Source organism: Cinclus cinclus, chromosome 1 (assembly GCF_963662255.1).
Source record: "Cinclus cinclus chromosome 1, bCinCin1.1, whole genome shotgun sequence".
In the NCBI taxonomy this organism is placed as follows: Eukaryota; Metazoa; Chordata; class Aves; order Passeriformes; family Cinclidae; genus Cinclus; species Cinclus cinclus.
This window is the reverse complement of record NC_085046.1, coordinates 100,864,603-100,890,208: the sequence shown is the minus strand read 5'-3', so window position 1 is coordinate 100,890,208 and position 25,606 is coordinate 100,864,603. Positions and strand designations below refer to the sequence as shown.

The 25,606-nt window shown below is 38.8% G+C and overlaps 1 protein-coding gene across 1 annotated transcript in view; it reads left to right on the top strand.

Moving 5' to 3' along the window:
• Positions 1 to 6,543, top strand: part of RAB31 (RAB31, member RAS oncogene family) — a 37,896-nt gene extending 31,353 nt beyond the window's left edge. Inside the window, exon 7 of the mRNA XM_062512090.1 lies at positions 6,446 to 6,543. Coding sequence (XP_062368074.1) covers positions 6,446 to 6,543 — 98 coding nt within the window. The remainder of the gene's footprint in view (positions 1 to 6,445) is intronic.
• The last annotated feature ends 19,063 nt before the right edge of the window (positions 6,544 to 25,606 follow it).

The window sequence follows — 25,606 nt, the reverse complement described above, 5'->3', positions numbered from 1 at the left end:
TCAGATGGTCTTGGATGGGTGGAATTGCAGATGGACAGTCTTCAAGCTTTGTGAGTGGATGTGATCACTGGATGTGATTTGTATGGTGGTTTTCATCCTTTTATCTGCTGATTTGCAGATTTATGTGAAGTACTCTGAAGAGATCTAAGAAAGATATTTTAAGAAAAGAAAGTACATTTAGGTTACAAAGAAATTTCACATATGCCAATTTTTAAGGTAGTATAAACTCATAATTGAATTTTTATGCGGGGTGTGAAAGGATGGAAGAACATTGTCCAAACTTATGTTTGAGATTATATTCTTTACAGTTTATGTTCCCTTTCAGGATTAGTTCTCCTCTTGCTGTCAGACTTTAGTGAATGGAGCAAAACTTAATGACTTTTGGACTATTTCTAAAGTTAAATGTGTGAGATACTGGATTTCTCTCCAAACAAGGAGAGCACTTCAACTTAGAACAGTAATAAATAAACTGACACAGCCCAAAGTTAATTACAGTAGGACCTTGAGTCAAGATTGGATGTCTTAGTAATTAAGTATTTAGGAATATTATTGTTTACTTTGATACATGCAAGATTTAAATATTTGTTTGGGTTTTTTCTGGAGATTTTAATTAAATTGGCAAAATTGTTGCTGTATTGCTGCTTCCCCTAGCAAGCACTTGTGTCAGCAATCTATGCTTTTCCTTTAGTTCAAACCAAAGCAAAGGCTTTATTTTCTTGCATGGAGATGCTGTTAGCTGTGCTATTAGGAGTATTAAAATAATTGCAACTTAACTATGTTTACTTATGCAATCGATTTTATTGTAAAAAGTATTGTGTTCCCTTGTATGAAAACTTACAACATGAGTAAACAGTCATCTCTGTCAATTGGGGAAATCTTAACATCAGTATAAGTATGGGGCGAGAAAAGAGCTAGAGACAGACTAGTGAGCCAAGCTTTATAATCCATGTGAGAAACTTCTAAAATATCACTGACATAGTTTCAGAGCTTGAAAGAATTTTGGGAGATACGAAGTGGGACTGTTTTAAGTCCTACAGGTACAGAAAACTGCCAAAACTCTCGGATCAGATGTGCCTGCTTTGCTCTGCCGTGTCTTCACAGATGGCTGTTCTTTATTAATGAGGTTTGCAGGAGCTTCTCTTGCTGTGATACAGCTGGCAATTTGAGGAGGAAATTCTGGCCATTGTATAGCTGTTTTACCACTGCTTGAAGAAGTTAACCTTTTCTCATGTGAGCCATTAGAAAAGCTCACCTGAGCTCTAACAGGTGTCAGGCTGCTGCTCCAGGGAGAGTGAAATGGATTTCACCTTCCTCCAGCCTCCTAAAAATTCTGTTGTACATGATTTTCAGGAATATGGAAAGAAAGGCAGAGAAAGCCACTGCACAGGACTCTGATTGCTTCTTTTCCTTAGTATAATTGTTATTGTGTTAGATAGCAGGATTCTGCTGCTTGAATGGCCTGAAGTTGTGTCCAGGGAGGTATAGGTTAGATATTGGGAAAAGGTTCTTCACTCTTCACCCAGAGAGTGGTTGGGCACTGGAATAGGGTTGCCAGGGAAGTGGTCACAGCACCAAGCCTGACAGAATTCAAGAAGTATTTGCTCCCAGGCACATGGTGTGACTCTTGGGGTACTGCGTAGGGCCAGGAGTTGGACTTGATAATTCTTGTGGGTCCCTTCCAACTCAGCATGTGCTGTGATACTGTGATTCTTTGGGACTTGACTACATCATCTGGATGTGCCAGCTCAAGTTGATCACAACACATCTGTTTCCACACTAAACGAGTTATCTGTTTGATGCACTGTTGTGTTTGTCCCTTTGTCAGCATGGTAACTGTTGCAGGTTTTTTACTGAGCCTTATGCTCAGCTTTAAGGCTGATCCCAACCTTTCCTTTCATGCAGACTTCTACAGGTCAGTGATGAAATTAGTTTCATGTTTAAAAACCTAAACAAGAGCAAAACGCTCAGCTCCAAGCCAGATTTTTCTGAGCTGGTGAATGCCACATCTTCCAATTGGAGCATCACATTCAAAAAGGAATAAAGAAAGTAGCTTTTATTACCTTGATGATGCCTCCTACTTCCAGCTGCAGCAGAGCAATCCCTGTCCATCTTTCTTCAAGTTCTGCTCACTGAGCTCTTACCCAGTCCCTGTTGTCTCTCTTGGTTCTCTGCCCCCAGTTTTCATTTTCCTTCATTCCCATTTTATCTCTTGTTCCACCCTCCCATTTCCCAATCTCTTTGCCTCTGGCACTCTTAGAATAGCAACGCCCACAGTGCTGATTAATCTCTTAACAAACCTCAGATTCAGTAGCAGGAGTTGGAACTCTACCAGGCTTTGGAGAAGAATCTGACCTTCATCCTGGACTGCCTCAGCCCGACTCAAACATACCAGAAACGAGGAGACGCAATTGCTTTAATGTTTTTCGTCTGTTAATCTGGATGATTCACTTCAGAACTGTGACAATTTCTGTAACCCTACATTTGAGCAGTCTCTTGTGATGCTTTTTATTTTACACACCAGTGTTTACTGGAATGAGAGAGTGGAGGACACCAAGACCTCTTCAGGAATGTGCAGAAGTGGATGGTTGCAAACAGTTTTGTTGCACAAAATCTGTGAAACATAGTCTGAACCTTAGTGAAATGAAATCAAAATATATAATCTTATATTTAATAATAGTGCAAAATAAAATTTTAAATTGCAGTCAGCAACTTACTCTGTAGGAATATCAGCAGTAGGAACCATATGGGACTTCTATACCATCTCAGTTATATTTTATCCCTGAGTTCCTTGTTTCACCAGTTCAGCTGGAGAGTTCTTAGATAAATATGCATGCATTTTATGGGAATAACTATGTCTTCTGGAATCCTAAAACCCACTCCTGGTGATCTTTGGCAAGCTGGCAAGGTGTGTCCTGCTCTTCAAAACAGCGCAAAGACTATTTGTGGTCTAATTTGTTATCTTAAGTTAAGCAAGAGATGAAAACAGGTTGTCCTGAGAGGGTGTGGATGCCCCATCCCTGGAAGTGTTCAAGGCCAGATTGAGTGGGACCCTGAGCACTCTGATCTAGTGAGTGACATCCCTGCCCATGGCAGGGGTGTTAGAACTCCCCTGATCTTTAAGGTCCCTTCCAACAAAAGCCATTCTGTTATTCTAGGAGTTCAATCTCTGATGGTCATTTTAAGCTGACTCTTATCTTACCAAGCAGTCTTCAGTTTGAAGAGGAATTACTGTACTGTTTTTATTTCTTCAGCATGAGAATTGTAGGGCTGGATGTCAGAGCACTGCTGCTTCTTTCTGATATAAACTGCATGCAAGAAGTAACCTGCAGCATTTTTTAATTCATGGTATTCAATACCAGGATATTTTTATTATTTTGGAACAGAGACTATGGATGCCAGTGAGATACAAATTTTAAATGAGTATATACTTTCCAAAATTAATTCAGTTTGTGACCTCTGTTGATCCTGACTCAGTGCCAGCTATATCTGTGTTGTTGTCAGCAATATTGATGCCATATTTATCAGGAGCTGAATGACAAGATGAGATGATCACAGTACTTTTAGGTGGCGATAGTGACTGAGCTGAGTTAGAAGCAGGGAGTGTGGATGCAGGCTCAGCATTTCACTGCTCATCCTTAGTGTTCTGCTGCTTCTTAGGCCTTTCTCTGTTACATTGCCTAGTGTCAGGGTGGCCTAGGGAAAGACAATAAGTCAGACAGATTTCTGACTGATTTCTTTACTCACTTCCCTTGATGCCTAATGAAAACTCACTGTATCATTTGCTGTGGAGCTGGTTCTCCGCTGTTAGACTGAGTTTTATGCTCCAAGATAGTTCCTGTCTGTCATGGTAAAAGCTGCTTGGGCAGGAATGTCTTGTAACTAAAACTAAAATTATTTAACTTGATGGTTTAATAATTCTGGTAATAAGAGAAATAGTAAGTGAGGGAAGAATCACGTACTGAAAAAATATCCTCAAACTCAAATGAAGTAAAAGTTTATACTGTTTAAACATTTATTTCCTTACATTGAGTTTAAGGAGGGTGTGGTGGTATCAAAACAGGAGAAAACACAGCTAGTTCCTAACAAACAGTGCTTCAGTTCAAGGGCCAGAACTGAAGTTCATAACCAGCAAATAGGTCTAGAGATCTCTTTGTCTTTATTATTTATAGTTGTTATCTTGTGTGGGTTTTGTTGTTTTGAGAAATTACTGAAATCTGGGTGATTCTTAACAACATATATTGTGTCCTGGTCTGAACTGGACAAACTGCTCGCTGACCTTGAAGCCTACAAGGTTTTTGCTCCAAAGATAAGTTTGCCTGCTTCTTGGCATATGCATCAGGACTACTGTAGAAAAGACTTGAAACTTATAGGAAATATAAAAAGCTGAATGAAAAACAGAGTTAATGATTTTGTTTAATGCAGAGTTCTAAAATGAAAGTTAGGCTAGTTTGCACATAAAAACTGTCCTCTTCCAAAGTTACTGTTAGAAGAATCAAATGTTTAGAGGTATTTGCTTAATGGCAAATTGTTTACAGAAGCCATGTCTGTAGATTCCAGGTTTTTAAGCTACATTGTGTTCTGTCTGGGTCAGATTGACAGGGTTTTATTTCACTGGGATTGAGTTGAAAGCCCTTTGGAAGTGTTAGGTACCTAATGCCGAAGTTCCCTGCAGGTCTCCATGATGACAACCTTGCCTTCTTGGCAAGCCTCTCACAGATACCATATTCTTCATGAGTCTCTAGAGTTTTAAGAATTAGTGGATTCTCTTTGTCTCCAAACGAAGCCAACAGAACTGATGCATGTAACAGCTGGGTCAGTTACCACCTATTCTGCTTTTTATTTTACTTTACAAACATGAAGTCTGAACACAATGTTAAGGAGGATGTGAAGTTGATATTTTAGTGACCCAAACAGAGTTCAGCATTGTAATGTCAGTGCTTATACATGCTTTGGCCCTCAAGATATATATTTTTCACTCTGTTGGACAAGATCCAGTATCTTTACCTTAGTAATGTGAGGATATGTCCCTTTCTCATTCAGTTGTACAAACACACAAGATTATCTCCTTTAAAAGTCACCCTTTTCTTGCACAGCATACCTGTGCAGAATTAACTGAATAAAAAATTTGAATCTTGGCTAAAGATAATTTAAGGACAAGTTTTACAGATGAAATTTTTCTGTTTGATTTCATTCGGATTGGATTTTACCTGAATGCTTTAAACTCACCCACCCACAACCACTCCCCCAAATAATTTGTAGGACTCAGGCTTCAACATAGATACATAATTCATAGAACATTTGGTAAGAGAGAGCTCTGAATAACTGAAGCAAAAGATGGGGAAATCTAAACTGTAAACTCCACCTGGATTATGATGAGCTGTTCACAGGAACTCTGTGTTCTCTGGAAGTGGTATATAAGAAATAAATGTTAAATATTTTAACTCATGTTATTTAACATGGGTAATGGTAAACCCAGGAATAATTAATAAAAATGGATTCAGCTTCAGAAAAAAAAAAAATTTAGGAAATCCACAGTGATGGGAAAGTACATTGCCATGACTGTAAAATCACAAGATACTGATGGAGAGCTCACGCAAGGGTTTAATGCAAAAGCCAGGTACACACCAGAGAGAGAGAAAGGATGGATTGGACCTGGGAGAATATTTTTTCATTTATTATTCTTATTATTGAGCACATTATATGTTGTCCACTAATAGGAAGCCAGTTAGACAAAAGATGCAGCAGTACTAAAAGGGCACACAGGGGAGGGAGCTGGGGCAGTGCCCTTCTGCCCCAGGAGAGATCTGTGGCTCTCCTGTAATGGCTGAAATTATTTCAAACACTCTAAATAATTACTCCATAAGATGATTAAAAAATCAGGAGAGTCTGTGGGGGAGGGAGTGATGGTGATGTTAAGTAATTAAAATTTTCAACTGGAAAGATGTGGGTACCCCTAAAAAAAGAGGCATGGATTCATTGGAAAGAACATATGTGTTTTTCCTTGTCTAGTATAGGAACCCTGTGTTTAATTACAGTGCTTAGTAAAACTCTAGTGAGCTAGGACTAAATGCTATGCAGATTTAGGACCGGCACAATCTCATTAAACTTCTACCATTCATATTTAGGTAGAATTAAGAGAGAGAAGGGAATTTTTTCTTTCTAAACTGTAAGGAGCTCAGTAAGATAACTGTTTTTTAAAAAATACATGGATAATATTTATGTACTTCTTATGCCTTCTCAGTAGCCATATTTCATCTATTTTTTTTAATGTGAAAGTCTTTTTTCATGAACAGGATACAAGGAAAAATATTCAAGGTATTGTTATTTTCTTGTAAAGTTTCACAGATGTAATTCTTATGCAATCTAAATTTTTCTAACTGTCACCTGCATGGGGTGTTTTTCTTACATCAGGAAAACTGAATTCATGTCTCCTCATGTGTTTCAGGTCAGCAAATTCCACCGTTAGATCCTCATGAAAACAGTAACAATGGAGCAATCAAACTTGGAAGACAGACTTCACAGACGGGTAGGCGGTGCTGCTGACCCAACTTGATCTTTTTAGATTTACTTGAAAAACATCACCATTTGCTATTTTTTTCACTGAGAAAGAACTTTGTGATCTCAGTGACGTGGCTCCTTATCTTGAAAGCAGTAATTTCAATACTTCCCATGAGCAATAACGCAAGGACCAGAAGCAGAAGGCTTTACTTCAAAGGGATTTTGCAAAACCCAGTTGGAAAATCCTCTCTAATATCCTGTCAAAATTACAATGTCAAAGTACTCCAATTCTCTGTTTAAACCAGTGACTGTTTTTGGGGTTTTTTTTTAGTAAAAAGATTGGTTTATATATAAAATTTAGGTTTGCTGCAAAAACTTATCTTCTTACATTTGCAAAGTGGACTTGGCATGTTTTTACAGTTTTCTCTGTAATAATAGGGTGAAAAAAACCCCATAAAACCTGAATTTTGGCTTACAGTTTATCTGCCATCTTTTTATCGGGACTCTGCTTCACGATTTTTCTAAATCTGCAGCTTCATCTCCTACTTTTAGTACATATCAGCAAGAAGTGGACTGAATTTGCTAACTGAAGAAAAAAATGGATCCAAAGGATGCGTGAATGCAGTTTTTATGGACTGGAAGTCAAAATCTGTGTCAGGAAGTGCTGTGTATGTGGAAGAAGGAGTTGTCATGAAGGAAACTGCTGGACCCCATACGGTTTCAGTGTGCTCCAGAAAGAAGTGAAAATGCAGCCACTGTGTAGACTGGAATGATTCCTTGTGCAGGGTGTGGGTTTCAAGAACGGCTGAAAATCTAAAAAGAGCATAAATACAAGCTTAATCTCCACTGCTTACTAGGGTTCCTACAAATCTGTGCCCCAGACCGAAGTTGTCTGTGTTCAAAGTTGTGTATTGCTTGGTTTCTACAAGAGGGTGCCACAGTGCCCTACTCCTCATGGTCTCACTGCTGTGCTCCAAGACCTCTTTGAGTTCAAAGAATGATGTTTCTGTGCAAAAAACTGCACAAGAAAGCACAATATAGTTTGGGATTAGAGGCTGGAATATTAAAAACCAAACGTGAATGTTTGCTTACAGATGTAATTCCCGGAATTTGTGGAGTAGTCTTCTCAGTTGTGTGGGGATATGGTGTGGAAGACATGGTGGGTGGTATCTTTGAAGCGTGATGCACTTGGAAATGCAGTGGAGGAAAAAATTCCTACAGAGGGTTATGAACTAGAAGTAATGCAAAAGGGTATGTGTTTTCCACTTCTATCTTTTATGAATGTGTGTGACTGAGATGATAAAATCCAGATTTATCTTCATCAATTTCATTGGAAGTGGGAATTAGAGTAAGAAATGCTGTGTTCAAAACCAGAGCCCAGCCTGAATTCCACAACATTAATTTGTTCTCTTATGAAGAAAATTATTTCCACTGCACATTTTCAGGAGGGCTTATGAAAAGCAAACAAAAGGGGAAAATAACTTTCCACAATAAATCATGGGCAGGCAGCCTAGAGCGTCGTTTCCGTGTTGATACATAGGAAAACAGACCTTATTGGCTGGTTGTGAGATTGCTTAGATAAAATGTCACTAATTGTTAGGGTTTGAAACAGAGCCAGATAAAATCAACAGGAACATTTTGTCTCCAGAGGGCTTAGAGTAGTATAGGTGGGAAATATCTGGATTTTATCTAAGAACCTATGCTGCATTGTTTTTTCACATATAATTAATTTCTCCTGTATTTTAGCCTCCTTTGAAAACACTCATTCTAGAAAATAAGGCCTTGGATATTTCCGGTAAACTTTCAGTTTTCAGCTGTGCTGATATATGATCCATGTCTCTGACTCATTGCAGCAACTATTTTATTGATAGTCTAGGGTTATTTAAGTGAAGATGCAGTAATCATCATTGTTGATAGCTGGTGAGGGAGACAGGCTCCTTTAGGGAACGTTTAATTCCATCCTGGTACAAGCAACTCTGCCAGGGATGCCTAGCTCTTTCTCTTGGCTGGCGAGGGAAAAGCTTAATGTGGCCTTCAGTGCTAAGAAAATACCAAACTTACCAGCTTCACAGGTTTGTATACTTTATGGGGTCTATGACCCAATGCTGGAAGAGATCTGATTCCTCCTAAGTAAAACCCAGTAAGAGGCTAGACCAGTTACCCAGAAAACAAGGTGAGTTTGAACTCATGTTTTTAGATGTGTCATAAGCTTTAGTTCAACATATAGCAGTTATCTGTAATTGATTTTTAAGCTTTTGTAATTCATTGTTTTGGCTTTTTTTTTTAACATGGCATATCAAAACTTACTAAATCGTAACTGAGATGTCTGAAAGCTTTGTGAGACAATTTGTGAGTACCTTGTATACTCTAATTTATGTTAGAACTGGCAATTGATGCTGATCTTTATGGGATGTTGTCCTGAACAACCGGCTCTCACAGCTGGCTGTGAGCAGTATGTGAATCAGAACAGGTTTATGAGTTATATGTTAAAATTGTTTTAAGTTGGAAGTTTTTACAGTGGATCTCTGACAGATTTTAAAATTTGAATGGTGACTAAATAGGTTTTGCTTTCAATGGGGCAAATCTAAATCACTTTATTCTGCTTTTAGTCAAGAAAAGATTTAAATTAATAACTATTCTAATTTTGTAAATTCTTGAGATTTGGGCTACTGGGAGCTTCAGTGGGGAAGTCTGAAGCCAGAAGAAAAATAACAGGCCAATGTGCTGTGCAGAGTATCTCACATTTTCTCTGAACACAGGGCTCACCTTCGACAATGTTGTTGCTGCTCTGCTGTTTGTCAAAGCCAAGATGCAGCTTTAAATGTGCCTCTTCAAATGGAGCAATTGTTGGTTGTAAAAATAGTGATTTTAAAATGTAAAATTAATGATTTCTGCTTCTATTGGTTGCCTCTGTTTCTTGGAAAGTACCAACACCCATCATAAACAGCCAGAAAAATGACAGAAAAACACCCAGTCTCAGAGTTGAAAGTTTCAGCAGCAACTGGAATTCCTCTTAGAAGTTGAATGCTGGTGAAAAGATAAAATACTGTACTGGAGCACTGAGTGTGTAACTGATCTTCTCTAATAAAAATAATAATAATAATAATAATATCAATATTGCAGTTCTTGGTTAACCAGCTGGTGCTGGGTTTGTCCAAGACTGATTTTCTCAAGAGAGCTGGCAGCAGGACTGAGGCACAGGCTGTAGTGCCGAGGATATTTGGTGGAGCTTGTTTGCACTGTGACTCAAGACTGTGACTGTCCAGTTGAGGGTGACTTGCTTTTCTGGCTTGTCGTGAACTAGTTTAAAAAAATTATGAAGGAACTAGTTTTTGTATATGCTCTGCATATATGTGTGTATATAAGTACAATTTTATATTGTTCTGCTGACATGTAGTGTTTTTTCACTATGTTTGGTTCTCATGTACTACACATATTCTATAAGTCCATTTTCCTGCTAATGATCATTTCACCTTTATGAACTTAAAGTTGTGGATCAAAGGGAGCAAGAAGATAGAGATATGTAGAGGAACAATTTTTGACTTGCCATTCTTGTGCATGAAAATGGCATATTCTAGAAAATGTTTGTCTTGCAGACTGAGAAATCTAAAAAGGGCCATTATTACTCAGGAATTGGAACTTAGAAGTAATAAAGTGGCTCTCAGAAGAAAAAACTCACTGTTTTTGCTCACAGTACATGTCTATCTAAAGTGCTGCAATGTAACAGGAGTCTGTATCAATACCTAAAAAACTTATTTGTCATCCCATGTCTTTACTAATCCTTCATGGCACATGGGAATAAGCGTGACTAGACAGGTTACATGTTACATGAGCATTCTTGCTGTCATCAGACTGTTTCACTACAGTGATATATTTTACTAACCTACCCTTAATTATTTAAACTAGAGTCAGTGATAAATTGCAGTGTAAAATCACCTGCTAGGTACTCTTTCTCTGTTTTGTTTGTATAAGGGCTTTGATTGGGCTGGACCCACTCGCTTTATGTATGGGATGCTGCAATCTGTTAATACTTTACCTTCTGTTTTACATATTAATTGTATCATACCTAATAATATTTTTTCCTCTAAAATGTAGTTTTTGTGTTTTATTTAACCTACAATGATTAATGCTAATAAATGTTTTAAATGCCTCTGAATTGGGGATATCTCTGGTTTCAATGAGGCAGAACAAAATAGCTCCCATTTTGCACATCCTTTGCTCTTGAAAAAAGGCTGTCTGACGTCTGTGAATTACTTGCCTGGGGTTTAAATGCTGCTTGAGATGTGTGTGGCTGGCCCTTTAGCAGAAAGTGAATGCATTCCTGGGGGATCCTGCAGTTGAGGTGTACTTCCAAAAATCGGAAAAAGAAGATCTGAAAATCATTTTGCTAAGTTATTTGATTTATCCATTAGAAGAGAGGGACCTGAGTGGCCAGCATCTGCTAAGGAATTGAGAATAGTAGCTGTCAGTAGAAAGTGAGCTTCCAGTTACCACTTGCTTTGAATAGCAGCAATGACTAGTATGGCTCATAAGACACTTCATCTTTTGTATGCTTTTATTTTGGTGTACATTTATTTTTTAGCCCTACTTTACTTTTTTTTTAGCCTTCCCTCATACTTGTATCTAGGAGTTAAGATTAGCACTCTCTTAAGAAATATGCAGTATTTCATCCCCCTTGGGTTGCTATTGTTTCAAGAGGTGTTTAACTACACCGGCAGTTTTTTGCACTGTTTGGTTCATATTTTCACAGTTGTTACTACTATGAGGACTATGAATGAAGAGCTGGAATAGCTGTTTAAGGAAAAACAGGGGTTTGGACTAAGACTTTTCTGACTACCATGATAAATTCAATGCACAGGAGTTCACAAGAAGCAGTGTAACTCAAATAACAGCACAGAACACCACTTTTCTGTGTAATAAGAAACCAGTGTTTTGAAGAGTTATGAGTTTAGTTACTGCTGAAAGACACGCACCAGGATCTGTTCCCTGCTTTAAAGTAATTACAATTATCTTGGAAAAAATTATGTATCCTACTTCCAGCTGTGCATAAACAAGAAGGATCCCAGGTACATAACTGTGAACTAAAGGGTAATGTACTTATCTGTGTATAAAATCGGAAAATTGGAAAAATCTGAAGTGAATGCTGTTTTGCCCTTAGGTGTTTGAAGAGAACTGTGCCCCTGAATGGATCAGTCCTTGTGTTGTCAGTGGGATGTTTTACATGGCTTGGAAGCATGTTTTTATGGTGCTCTAGGTTAGCTTGGAGTTGAATTTAGCAATGAGAGGGGAGCTATACAACTGGCTGGAAAATAAATCTCTGCTTTCCTTTTGAAGATTGAAGGTTGTGTCTTGAGGTACTTAAGGAAAAGTATTTGACATTTCGGCCTTCAAAATCTTCACTGCAGCTTCATTCTCTGCAAAGAGCATCATAGGACTCCCTGCTGTGATCTCCTGAGCACTGCACTGAAATGAGGACAGCAAGGCTGATGAAATAATCTGTATAGCTGCTTCATACCTCCACCCCCTCACCTAATCTGCAAAACTGTTTAGGCCACTATCAGGTTTTGTCTCCCTTTCCTGAAAGGAAAAGAGTAAGGTGCAGGATTATTATTTTTTTATCCCCTCTCGGTGTTGTTTTATACAAGGCTACAGAATAATTTTCTTTAAAAGTGTTAAAACACTCATAGGATAGACTAGCTAAAGGTGTTGTACAAACGTCGTTGTTAATTGGTGTTGGTTACTCCCTAAAGACTTGACATCAATTATAGGATGGATGTCTTCATTGTGTAATGGGGTTCTTGGCCGTCAATGAGGTCCTCTTTTGACCTACTGCTTTTTGCCAGCTGAACCAGGGATAGTCATTGCTTGATATAAATGCCCTCTCACTGTCCAAAAGTAAGACTTTTCACTAAAAACTATAAAATCAATAGTTAGCCACATTTAGCAGGTTAAAGATATGAAACAATGAGTAACAGCATAATATATCATAATACAGCTTTTTTCATATCTGTTTCAAATGGGTTTCTCATGTTTCAGTTAAGAAGAATCCTTATTGCAAAATGCCTGTATTTCTGATACTACAAAGTGGGTCTTGATGCAGATTATTTTACCTTATCACCTACCACTGCTGTGTATTTTGTTCAAATAGGAAGACAAGCTCTTGATGCTCATTCATAATAATTTTGTTTTCAAGACATAGCTGTAGAAGTGTTATTGGAGTTGTTTTGTAACATAGATGTTGTGAAAACTTGAAGATGGTACACTGACAGAACTTGAAGTGTAAAAGACCTGTACAAACTTGCATTTAGTGTCACACCAATTAACAAGTTTTTAATAAGATATCATTATTTAGTGTCGAGAAGAGAATTTTGAAGATCCTATTATTTAGATATTAACCTATTGGCGAGGTATTAAACATTTAACAGCTTGGGAAGGATTTCTTTTTTCTGGCTGTTAAATTACTCATTTTTTATCCCTGAGACTGCCTGAAAGACTGAAAAAAAAAGCTTTATTTGAAAAGTACTGACCTTGTTTTCTCAAAACCTCCTGGAGAACCTGAGCTTTCTCTCTCCCATCATCTCTCAAAAGTTTTTTGAGACATACCTTATTTATGATGAAACACTCAACTGTTCTGTTTGTTACACTGGGAATTTCAGAAAACAGAAATGCCTTTCCCTAAAGTCCATTTAATTCACATTTATTTTACTTAGTGCCACTCCTGCTCCCTCCACAGCAGTAAAATACATGTTTAAATAAGAAGATGAATACCTAAAACTAAATCCCTACTCCCCGACATCAAGTAGAGTACCCTGGGGAAATGATCTGCTACAAACTAAAACGGAAATGATCGCTACGCTTCCGATTACATATTGACAAGAACCAGTCAATAAGGAAGTCAGCTTACATGTCTGAGAGATGCCCTTGAGGAAAATGAACAACACATTCCTTCTTCTTGGTCAATATAACATGACTTGGGGGGCAAGCGATCGCATTGTTGTTACTGACTAAAAATAGATAAAAATTGTTTAGGAGGATAGCAACAGGTTCTTTTCACTTGTTTAATAGGGTTGAAACGTAGGTTATCCACCTTATAAAAAATATCCCTGTTACCTGTCATCTTCAAAGACACAGGAAGCTTTGCTGAAAAATACGTGTTGGGAGTTCTTACAGGGGTTTAGCAAGAATGTGCAATGGATTCAGCCTGGATGACACAATGCATTTCTATATTCAAGCTCTGCAAAAAAACCCATGTCATCACCAAACCTATAGAATCACTACCAAGTATCTGAGTTCTTGTGTGTGTTCATCATTCATCACATGGGACAATTTTGCACCATAAGATATTTACCAAAAAAGAGTAAAATGTGTGGAAGTAATCTAATAAGAGCCCTCAGAAAGAAGGACATTCAAAATAAAGATGCAGCTTTTCTGTGCTATTTCTTGAGACAGTCAGAAACACAAATGAGAATTAAATAGCTTTCCTGGCAACATTTCCTTCAGAGATACTGTTTGTCCTGTGAGTTTTGCCACACTCTGTAAGTCATTCCTGATTCTCAAGGAAAATTTACTTTCAAGGTGGCAACCTGAACTGCCTGCTGGCACCCAACCAGCTCCCCTCCTACATTACAGCCTTTGACACCAGAATCATTCTCCCCATAATCTCAGTAAGATGGGACAGAAGTCTTGAGATATGCTTGAAATATGAACTCATATTGATGTAGGAAAAGGTTTCAACAGATTAACTTGTTTTCTTATGATAAAGACACCAGAAAATGAAGCAATTTTTTTATATATAGAAGTTTTAACCACAGTATTTTTTTTCCTGCAATATTTTAGGTGGTGAAATTTCTGGAGGAGAAATAGGTTTCTTGGAATGAGAATGAAGCCAGAATATCTTGTTGATTACAAAATTCTGAAGAGGGAAAATAATGTTTAGAACTGAAAAGAAGGGACAAACAACATGAAGATGTCCTACCGTGGGAAATCCTCTTCATGGTGGGTCACAACCTCTCTGAGGTGATAAAAAACACAAGCTATGTCTGAAGTACAAAATCTAGATTTGGGGTAAAAAGGATATCACATTGTAAATGGTCAGAGTCCATATACACTCATTTCATGGCACAGCCACACCACCTTAACATATTGTTATTTGAGAACCCTAGCTAATAAATAAGCATAAACAAACAAAAGATTAGAGTAGATCAGGTACCTATGCTGCACCTATTAAAAAATGATACCATATCTTTACCTGTGGGTATGCCTGAATGTACCAAGTACAAAGTCCGTGGAGTAAAAGATGATACCCATTCATGAAGTCCATGACACACCAGGTACTGAGTTGGAACTCGGGGCAAAGGGCTTTGGCTAATACATTCCATAATACAGGGTGTATTAGCCACCCTGCCTGCATGGTTTAGCTTTTCATGATGCTTGATGCTGAATGATGTCTTGGAATGATGGGTGATTTTGCACAAATTGTTCCAGAGAAGACTAAAAAAGAAAGGATGTGGTGGTGATAAACATATCCAAGTAGATTTATATTGACTGATTTAACCACAGCATGTAGTATGTACTTAAGTAGTTGCTGCTGGGAGTATAAAGGCTTTACAATAACACAACATCCATCACTGAAAGGTAAAATGGAGGGATTTTTATTTTAAATCTCTCAGGAAGAAATTGATGCCTTAGAAAATCTGCAAGGCTTGAGTCATCAAGTCATCACTGTCAGCGGGCATGTCTTTCAGACACTTCACCTTATCTCACTGTGACTCACACACCAGCGAAAGATGCACACCATCTTTCACCATCAAAAAATTGCACCCCTCCCCTGTGTGATAGACACAGCCAAAAAAATTACAGAGCCTGAAGCAACTACTAGATTAGAAAGAGAGCTGCCATCTGAGAAGCCTGTTTCTCATCACATCCATGACAGCGATGTAAGGATGTTTGGGAGTCACAGGTTTCAAAGCTCTAAGAAATTGGTTACTTAGCTCTTTGGAAAAATGACTCAGCCCAGGTCTCTGGTAGTGCAGGAAAGCCTGAAGTTATGGAGGCAGCTTTCTGACAGGTCTGCTTTTGAAGACAGCTAGCTTTCCTGGTGAAATGGTGCCAGGATTACCATGAGAAGTCCTCATTACTCAAGAAGTTCAAGGAAAGACATGATCCCCACCATTTTCAAGCAGCTTTGGAAATATTCCTTCCAGTTAGTGGGACCTCCAAGCCATAACAAAATCCTGGATGTTAGATAAGTCCAACGTGTATTTCAAGCCAGGCAGCCACAGGCAGGAAATCAGAGTTCAGGAACTTGTGGTTTTCTACTGGTATCTTCAGAACATTCTGGAAATGAATGAGGAGGAGGCTGTGTTTTAAGCTAGGCCATCTGATTTTGTACACAACCATCTCAGAGAAACTGTGTGATGAGGAGACTGAAAAACTCTATCAAATTCTGTGGTTGTCACCATTTAAAACAAAACCATTACTGAAATGTCACGGTTGTCATTTGCTTGCATCTTTTATACTCAGAGCAGGTCTATGGAGACTGTGCATCAGTAATAAAACATTTAACCAAGTTATAATATTGGATGTTCAGTCTTAGGGGGTCTTAGCCAATAAGATTACTCTTTAGGCCATTTTCACATTCTGAGTTGGGTTTCCAAGCCTGGAGTGCAATCTTCAGCAAATCTCAGGAGGATTGCTCTGGATAGCTTTGATGGAGAGCAAAGCAAAGAGTTCTATCATTACATTTTTATGAAGTCACACTTTGAATCTGAGAATTAAATTCTTTAAAAATTGTCATGTATTTGGGAAAGGTAGTGTATTCCACTGACATTATGTGTGATATTTTTTTACCATTTTTTCCCTTTATGTTTACTGAAAAGTGAAATGAGGTTTTTGGTCTTACATTGGTCTCTTAGAGAGTGAACTTGATAGAATGTGAAAATGGCCTAAAGAATAATCTTATTAGGGCTTAGCCACCCCTATGATTGAACATCCAATATTTTGACTTGGTTAAAAAGTTTTGCTACTGATTCTTAGTCTAAAATCCAGCTCAGCCCTCTCTGTCACAACTGTATAGTCCCTGAATAGCCAATAAGAGCAAAATGCAATTATTTCTTTTTTACCTTTGATATGAATTCATGTAGGGACTAGTTTTTGGATAACAAAGCAGAATTTTTACTAAGCTACTTTGAAAAGTTGGATTTTTTTTCTGTTACCATAATGAAGTGATATTTTTTTTTTTCATTCTCACTGTATGTATGAGAGAATTTTAATCAGTGAAAACAAAACACATTTAAATCTTCAGGCTTCAGTGCTCCCAAAGAGTATGATAAAAAATTGTGGAAATACTGTTGGAGTCATTCATCTTCATTCTGAAATAACAGAGTTGGTGCATAGGGGAGATTTCAGATGACTGGTAAAAAGTGAATGTGGCACACTGTAAAGAATACATGCAAGGAGTTTTGGATAATTATAAGTGTTATATAGACCCTGGGCAAAATATTAATGAAAACAGATTATAAAGACATAAATAAATAGAAATTAATTCATAGGTAGTATCGTATGTAATGTTAATAAATATATTTTTTGTGTGGAAAATAGATGCATTCAAGCAACAAGATGAGGTTAAAATGCAATTGCTTAAGATAGATGTATTGAGTTAATACATATGGATTACTGTAAGACATTTGATGTAGCCCTGCATGACAATCTGGTAAAAAAATTCAGTACTATACAAAATCAATTTACCTATATCAAATGCTCTGGGAACCAATTAGCAGCTACATCAGCATGTTTCTACTCTCTTCTAATGGGTTATTTAACAGCTTCAAAGGAGCTAATACAGCTCAATATCTTTATCAGTGATCTGGAAGAAAACATAAACTCTGCTGATAAGTTCGCAAATTACACCAGAATTGCTGGAAAGGAAAGAACGAAGAGAACAAAATGACATAAAGGTATTGAAGATGGTGCTTCAGCTCTTAAGCATTAAGCCACTATTTAAAAATAGGATGAATTTCAATGTGGAAGATACACTAGCTGCTGTCTTCAGATGTGGGATCCTGTGAAGCTTTTGGTGCTGACCCAGAGAGGGAGGGTGATTAATGAATAGACACTACTCTCTGTTCCACTGGAGGCTTCCATTCCCCTCATTTCTATTGTTTGTCTTACTCATGGAAGGAAAAAATGCAAGGAATTGCATGATATAGGAAAAAATCACATTCCAGATTTACAGTGGCTAACTCTGTTTTACTATTAGATTGCTACTAATTTCTATTAATTTTCTTTTTCTCATACTATGGAAAAAGGAGGGAAAAACCCACCACCCTCCTTTGAGGGGAAAGTAGGGAAAGTTTGCTGGCCTGGCTACAAGCTAATGGGAACACAGAGGCAGGAACGATGTGAATTAGGAGAGAGGAAAAGGGAAAAAAAACCTGCAAAAGAAGACAGAATTAGTTTTGGGGTGATGGACTGGGAGCAGAAGATTCTCTCCCACTGTAATTTGTTTTCCACTGAAGAGCAGAATTGAAGACAAGAAATTTGTGGTATTAAAATAGAGACTGCACAGTTAAAGTCTGTATTGAAGGCATGCTCACCAAATATTTGCAAGCATTTAACTTTATGAATTTGACAGTGAAAGGCTATTTATGTTTTTGTCTGCAACAGGTATGTAAGCACAGGACCAAAGCAGCGGGTGAATGGGTACAGTCTCCTAACCTCCCTTGCTAAGTGTTGCAGGTGCTGGTGTTGGAGGAGGAAAATGATAGATATTCACAGTTGTAGGTGGGAAACCCTGCACATAGTTGCAGTGTCCATAGCATAGATTGAACTCTGCTGAAGGACAGAAGGGACTGGGTTGCCCAAAGGGAAGGGGAGCATCAGAAAACCATGGCAGATTGCTGGCTGGCACATGGGTGAGGAGTGGAAAGGTCCCACATGAACTAATCCAGATCAGAGCATTGTTTGTTACGTGGGGCTTTCTGCAGGCCTTTTTAGCCTTTGCAAGTTCCAAAATGCTGTCAGGTATTCCTGCTTGGCCTCTGCTATGTGTTCGTACCTCTTTGAAGGTGACCCACCAAAGTACCAGCACCAAGTCTGAAAGACAGCCCTGTTTTTGTGCAGTGTATCAATTGCATATTGAAAGCTAACAGGTCCTCATGGATATCATTTGTACAATTAAGCAATAAATAATTCAGTATTTGGCAGTCAAAGACTCCATCCATAATAATATGCAGACTTTTTTCTTTTTTTTCTTCCCAGAGTGCAAAGTAAATATTTCATAAATGATCGCTCAGGTAGATTATTCAACCATTCTGTGCAGACACAGAACACACCTGCAACAAACAACCCAGGGAGGTGAGATGATTTTAGAAACCTTGTGTCTTTACTCCTAGACATAATAAATTAGTCAAAAGCAAAGAGTTCTCATGTGTGTATTAGCCCCACATTAGTAGGGACTTCCTGCATCAGTTAAAGAAGCATTAGGAACCCTCCTTTGTTTCCTGCTACAAAACAAGGGTAAGGGTTAAAGAATTACCAGGAGATGCCCAGAAAAACCCATCCAAAAAAAACCCAAAACAAAAACAAACAAACAAAACAAAACAAAACAAAAAACCTCTTAACTTTATGTATATATCCAGTATCCTCCCTCTCAATTGCATAGAAGTGCAATAGCAGAGGCAGACGTTTAGCTGGCATAAGTGCTTGTGATTTAACTGATCATTCTGAGTGGGGAAAATCCTGATGTTATTTAGTAACAGACTATGGGAAAATGGATATTTCCTCATCAGTCACTACACTGATGAGTGACTGAGTCCACTGACAGCCTTAATGTCTTCCCCTTCTTTTGCTCTGCTCATTTTCAGGCTCTCAGCTAATTTGATCTTTTGGCAGAGACAAACATTTCATTCTCATGTTCATGATACCTACTCATTTTTAAAGTGTTGTTAACATAGTTTTAGCTGTCTCCCTCTGTCTGGCCCTGCCTAATTGACATAAAAAATAGCTGTCTAAAATGTTCTTCTTTAAGAAAAGTTGCTAATTCCACCCCCCCCCTCCCCCCCGAGATCTTCTCCTTGTGTCTGCCTTCAGTCAATTCACTCAGTTTTGTAAGAAAAATCTAGCACTGCACCTTCAGAGCGTGTTTACTTTCTCTTGTAAAACCCTTGCACACTAATGTGCTCAGGGAAAAGGAGTTGGATTCTTCCCATTTGCAAATACCATTAACAAAATTGTGGACCAAATTCCATATGCAGCTCCAAATTACACACTCAATTAGGGCCTGATCCAATGCTTATTAAAATACTTGGAAAATTCCCCCTGATTTTAATGGGCTGTAGCCCAGACCTTGGGAAGTGGATATTTTCACTGCAGATGATCAGTTTAAACTTTGAGCATGCTGGAATTCATGTAATGATAGACTTACAGGGCTGGAAAGGACTTCAGAGGTTACATCTCAAGGCAAGATCAGCTAAATTTACATTCCCAACAGATGTCTAACCTGTTCTTGAAGGTCAGTGACTGGGTCACCATGGATTGTGTTTCCAGGCACTCTTTTTTGTTAATTATTCTTACTCTTAAAAAGTTCTTAATACCTGCTCTAAATCAATTCTTGCTCTGATCTACACCCATTACTTCCTGTTATAATCAAACTAAATGAGAGAAGACTAATTTTTTTTCCTCTGTACAATAGCTTTGAATATATTTGAAGACTATTACTGAACATGTGAGACAGTCTTTTCTTCCTTAGGCTAAACAACCTTGGCATTTCAATCTGTTCTTATATTTCAATCCATCTGTTTTCTGGATCTTAGTCAATACAGGTCCTTTCTTCTGGACTCCCTTCACTTATCCCACATATTTTCTGACAGATAGTGCCCAAAACCAGACAAATCCCTTCAGCACAGGTTTTTTCATCACTTTGTAGAGTGGAAGCAGTTAATGTGTCAGGCACAGTTTCCATCCAGTGCTTCTTTCATATGTTGATATGACACTATTTGCTCATATTTACCTTGTGACTCATTAGAACTGAAACAGGGCATAATTCAAAAATATAATTTGAGGGCATCCTGGGACCACTGAGGAGATGCTTAGGGCAGAACTCTGATGCAGAGCTGCCATAGAGCAAAAGAAAGGATGAATTTGAATCCCAGTTGCCAGATGCCAGTTGCCAGAATCTCTCTTCAAAATGAGATTCAGAAAGACCATTATATTGTTTGCAAGAATTGTTTGAAAAAGATGTATGTGATGAGCATAGGGCATTGTCATGCTGGCTCTACAGAGTTACTTCTCAGGTTAGACTCATTTGAGTCTTTTAAGAGTCTTTAAGGAGGCTTAAGACTTCTCTTATGGAAGCAAATTTCAGCTATGTACTTATGTTTATATATATGTTTATGTTTATATACTTAGCTACAATTTTGATTTTTGGATACTTTTCAGGAAAGTCTTTGTTGAATTTTAGATATACATCATCAGCAAACAACAGCCAGCACACAGTCTGTATTTTGTATATTGAATTGTCTCATTACATCCCTCATGAATTGAGTATGAATATAAGAATCAATTCTTGAAACAGTATTCAAAACTCCACTTCCTCAATAACTTTTTCCTTTATCAAAGGACTAATGACTTTTAGCACATTTAAAATTGTGTGAGCAATCCTTCAGTTCTTTAAATTGTACTTTAAAACACAAAGACAAGACAACACTTTTGTCTTGTCCTTACAGAAGCTAATGGTCCAGGGCAATTTTGTGTTCAGTAGAACAGAACTGGGTCGAAAATATGAAAAGCACATTAAATTTTGTGCTATAGCTATTTATGAGAATGTCATTATGTGTTATTGGTTTCTTTCTTCATGAATATTCAACATGTATTGTGTGTTTTTACAGTAATTTACTGGGGTAAAGAAATACACTGTAGTTGTACCAAGCTGAAGATATTCAATTAAGATCTACTTTTCCATTCTATGGCAACATTTGAGTAGTGCCATAAATCTTTAATAATAGTATGGACTGTGACTTAACCTCTGATTTACAATATAACAAGTGGACCTAAAATCATATAAGGACATCTAGCAGTCAAGTAAATGCTGACTAGAGCCTGCTGTAAGAAGAGTTTTCTATTTCAGAAGAAAAACTGCATCACCAAAAAACCAGGTATCTCCTTAAAGAGAAATTGGAACATATTCTTAGCTTTACACCTTTGCATTTTGCAACATTCACTGACTTAGCAGTGCAGGATGCATGAGATACTTCACTGAGTGAAACCCAGAGTTTTCCCATTAACACAAATAGTAATGCAGCACTTGGTTACTCTTTCTGTCTCAGTAACACCAAGAACTGGCAAAGAAGGTTGTGATACTGTTTTATTGCAAGGCATTTTCAAGTTCAGAATTGGTGGGACTGACCTGACCAAACAACCTGCACAATAAACAGTGGAAAAAGCTATTAAGAAACTGAATCTATTCTATTACTTCTCAGTTACAGAGAGTGCTTATTTAATATTTAATAACAAATGGTTTTGAAAGATGTCAAATTATCTCAAAACTGAGATATAACAACAATGCTGAATTTGCAGAGTGAAAAACATCAAGATCTACAAATGCACAAGACAAATGTTGACCTCAGATTAAGCAAATATTATCCTTTTGCAAGCAGTGATGAATACACTAAAGGCACTTCTGAAATTATATTATTATCTCACTGAAATCAGTGACAGGAGTTCTATTGACTGCAATAGATCCACAGTTTCATTCCTGAGGTATGCTGTGAGGTAATGAAATGAAAGTTGGAGAAGGTTGTCAGACATTGCTGATCAATAGCATGGATGTTGTTTAAATATAAAAAAATTACATCAGTCTGGATGAAATAGAAGCATTAGATCAGAAATGATACTAAATGCAATAAAACAGATCAATGCATTATTAAGCTTCCAAAAGTGTTCAAACAACAACAAAGACCACATTAAAAAAACACGTATGAGTTGGAAATTGAACTATGGCTCTACTGGGCTTCTTTGCAGCATCAGTGGTGATGTGATATCCTCCCACAGCTTGGGGCTGTGCCCTGTCCTTCATTCACTGCCTCTCACTATGCAATTCATAAGTACCAACTCAGTCTTCCCCCAACCCATGCACACCCTCTGTTGTCAGTCCCATCTACTGCACAGCCATATCTGACAAGGTGTTTGCATGGCAAAACCTGTAAATCCTGTTATCATATTAAGGAGAGATCCAAACTTCTGGTTTTCCTCAGATTTTCTTAAACAAGAGGTATACAGAATAATTAGACAACAGAGATACTTGTGTCTTCTAAATCTGCATAGCGGAAGCTTATTTTGCATTTGTACTCTTCACTGTTATTTTTTAACCTCATTAAAAGGAGAAAAGACTTTTGTGGCATTCAGCATTTTGCAGCCATTTCCCATGTCTTGCTTTTTTGCAAGGTGAGACCCAGTTCTTCTGGTACATGAGCAGCAGGTAATTCTGGAGGCTGAATTACTGTTTCTGAGGAGTGTGCGCTATAGCTTAATCTTTTATTGATTCATGAACATAAACAGAGAAAGAGTGGAGATAACGGAGTTAACATTCCTCTTCTGTGTTAACACAGAAGAAGAAGAAGAAAAACCTCTGTTTTCCAGTTTATCTTCCAGATCCCAAGGGTAAGAATGCATAAACAGAGTGGAACATTGGTTTTGTTAACAAAGCCCAGCAGACCACCAGACAACAATCCTGAATATATGCACTGTAAATAAAAGATGTAATTTAAGATGCTGTTTTATGTGCATCGTAAAGTAAGTCTGGAAAAAGCCTGCAGCCAGAGTAGTTGCAGAGCTCTAGTGACATTTTCACACATAGGTCATGTAACTTCACCTATTGAAGCCAAATCCAATCAGGTAAACCTGCTCTGAGACTTTTCTGGAGCACTTTTTACTTGTTTCTTCTTCAGTCAGTGATGGTATTAAAAGTCATGTGGGTTTTGGTGTTGTCAAGAGTGGTATAGAGAAAAGTAGGCAGGAATGATGGTGACAGGCCTGGAGCAGGGGCAGGCAGCTGAAATGGAAGGTGGAGGCTCCAGGGCAGAACCTGAACCTAAATTACTCAGAGGATCTCCCCAGGCCAATGACCCCACAGTCCTTCCTTCATGGCTTGGCTCAACTAGAGGTATTCACCAAAGAAATTATGTGATCTGGAAGTATTACTATGAAGAGCTGATTTTGAATGCAAACCATTTAAGTCCTCTCAATGTATTTATTATCAGGATGTATTTTTCAAAAGGATTATTATGTCCCTATATATGTTCTTAGCATATCTACACCAGATTTTGCAAGAGAGAAAAAATGTGTTTGTCCTTCTGACTAAATTTCTATCACCTGTATTCTAACCTTGCATCAATACAAATGTATATCTTACAGCCAAATTCTTCAGGTGAAGATTTAGGACACAGAAATCATCATCAAGGTTTGGATGGATTTGACTGTCTGTTTTTTCTTGTTTGTTTGTTACTGGTGCATTCAAATACCCCAGGATGTACCATCTGCTTGAAAGTATGGTACTAATGAAAAGGCACACTGTGACAACACTGTATCTGACAAAAAGTGAGGATGGCAAACAACTCATGTTCCTGCCTACTAATAAATAACGGCTCTTATTTTTCATTCAAGAAAAGTTCTGCAAGGGCTCAATCAGGTTCTGCAAGAGGTCCATCTCTCTCAACTTTTCCCAGGTTTGCGGAATTGTTAGAGTTGGAAGAGATGTCTGGAAATAACCTGGTCAGGACCCTCTCAAAAAGGAGGGTCACCTAAAGCAGGTGACACAGGAACGCATCCAGGTGGGTTTTGAGTGTCTCTAGAGAGGGAGACTCCATAACTCCCCTGCTCCACTGCTTGGTGACCCTTCACATAAAAAAGTTCTTCTTCATGTTGAGATGGAACTTCTTGTGTTTCAGTTTATGGCCACTGCTCCTTGTCCTGTCTCTGCACACCACTGAAAAAATTTGGCACCATCCTGTTGAAATCCACCTTTGATATACTTACATATATTAATGAGATCCCCTTCAGTCTTCTCTAGACTAAACAGGCCCATTTATTCCCTATTAATATTCCTATGGCTTAATGTAACGACAATCTTCTTACTTTAGTGGTTTTGGCTGTTTTCAAGGCCAGAGGGTCAGGTCCATCCATGTCAGTGCCCAGGCCCCTTTGAACTGGACTACAGCAGTTCCAACAAGGGTACCTGGCAGCAACTGGGAACTGCCTCACCCATGAACAGCGTGATCCGCATCAGAACCACCACGGCCGTCGGGAGCCACCACCCAGGCTCGATCTCCCTTCTCCAGTTTAGAGGGAAAGGCCGGTCAAGCCACTGCCCCCGAGGCCCGAGGGAAGGGCGGCCGCTGGTGCCCCGCAAGACTACAACTCCCGGCAGGCACCACTACCGCCGCGTGGCATGCCGGGTGCTGTAGTTCCCCCAAAGCGCCGAGCTAGCGGCACCCTTCCCGCTCCCGCCCGAACTGCGTGTGTGTACTTGGGAAGGCGAGGAGCCGGGGGTGCTCCTTCTCCCCGCTCCGCTCTAGCCCGCGCTGCTTGTGGGGACCGGACCGGGCTGAACCGCGGGGCAGGGATCGATGAACTGAGCCCAGCAGTGTGAGGTTCAAGAAGACCAAGTGCCGGGTCCTGCACTTGTGCCACACCAACCCCTGCACCGCTAAAGGCTGGGGGAAGATTGGCTGGAAAGGTGCTCAGCAGAAGGGATCTGGGGATGCCGGTCAACAGCAGCTGAACAAGAGCCAGCGTGCGACTACGTGGCCAAGAAGGCCAATGGTATCCTGGCCTTTATTGGGCATCATGTGGCAAGCAGGACCAGAGCAGTGATTCCCTCCCTATATATAGCATTGGTGAGACTGCACTTGAGAACTGTGTCCAATTGTGAGCCCCTCAGTTCAGGAAAGACATTCAGGTGCTGGAGCGTGTCCAGAGAAAGGCAGTGATGCTGGTGAAGGGTCTGGAGCACACATCCTGTGAGGAGCAGCTGAGGGAGCTGAGGGTGTTTAGCCTGGAGAAGAGGAGGCTCAGGGATGACCTTATCTCTCTCTACAGCTGCCTGGAAGGAGGC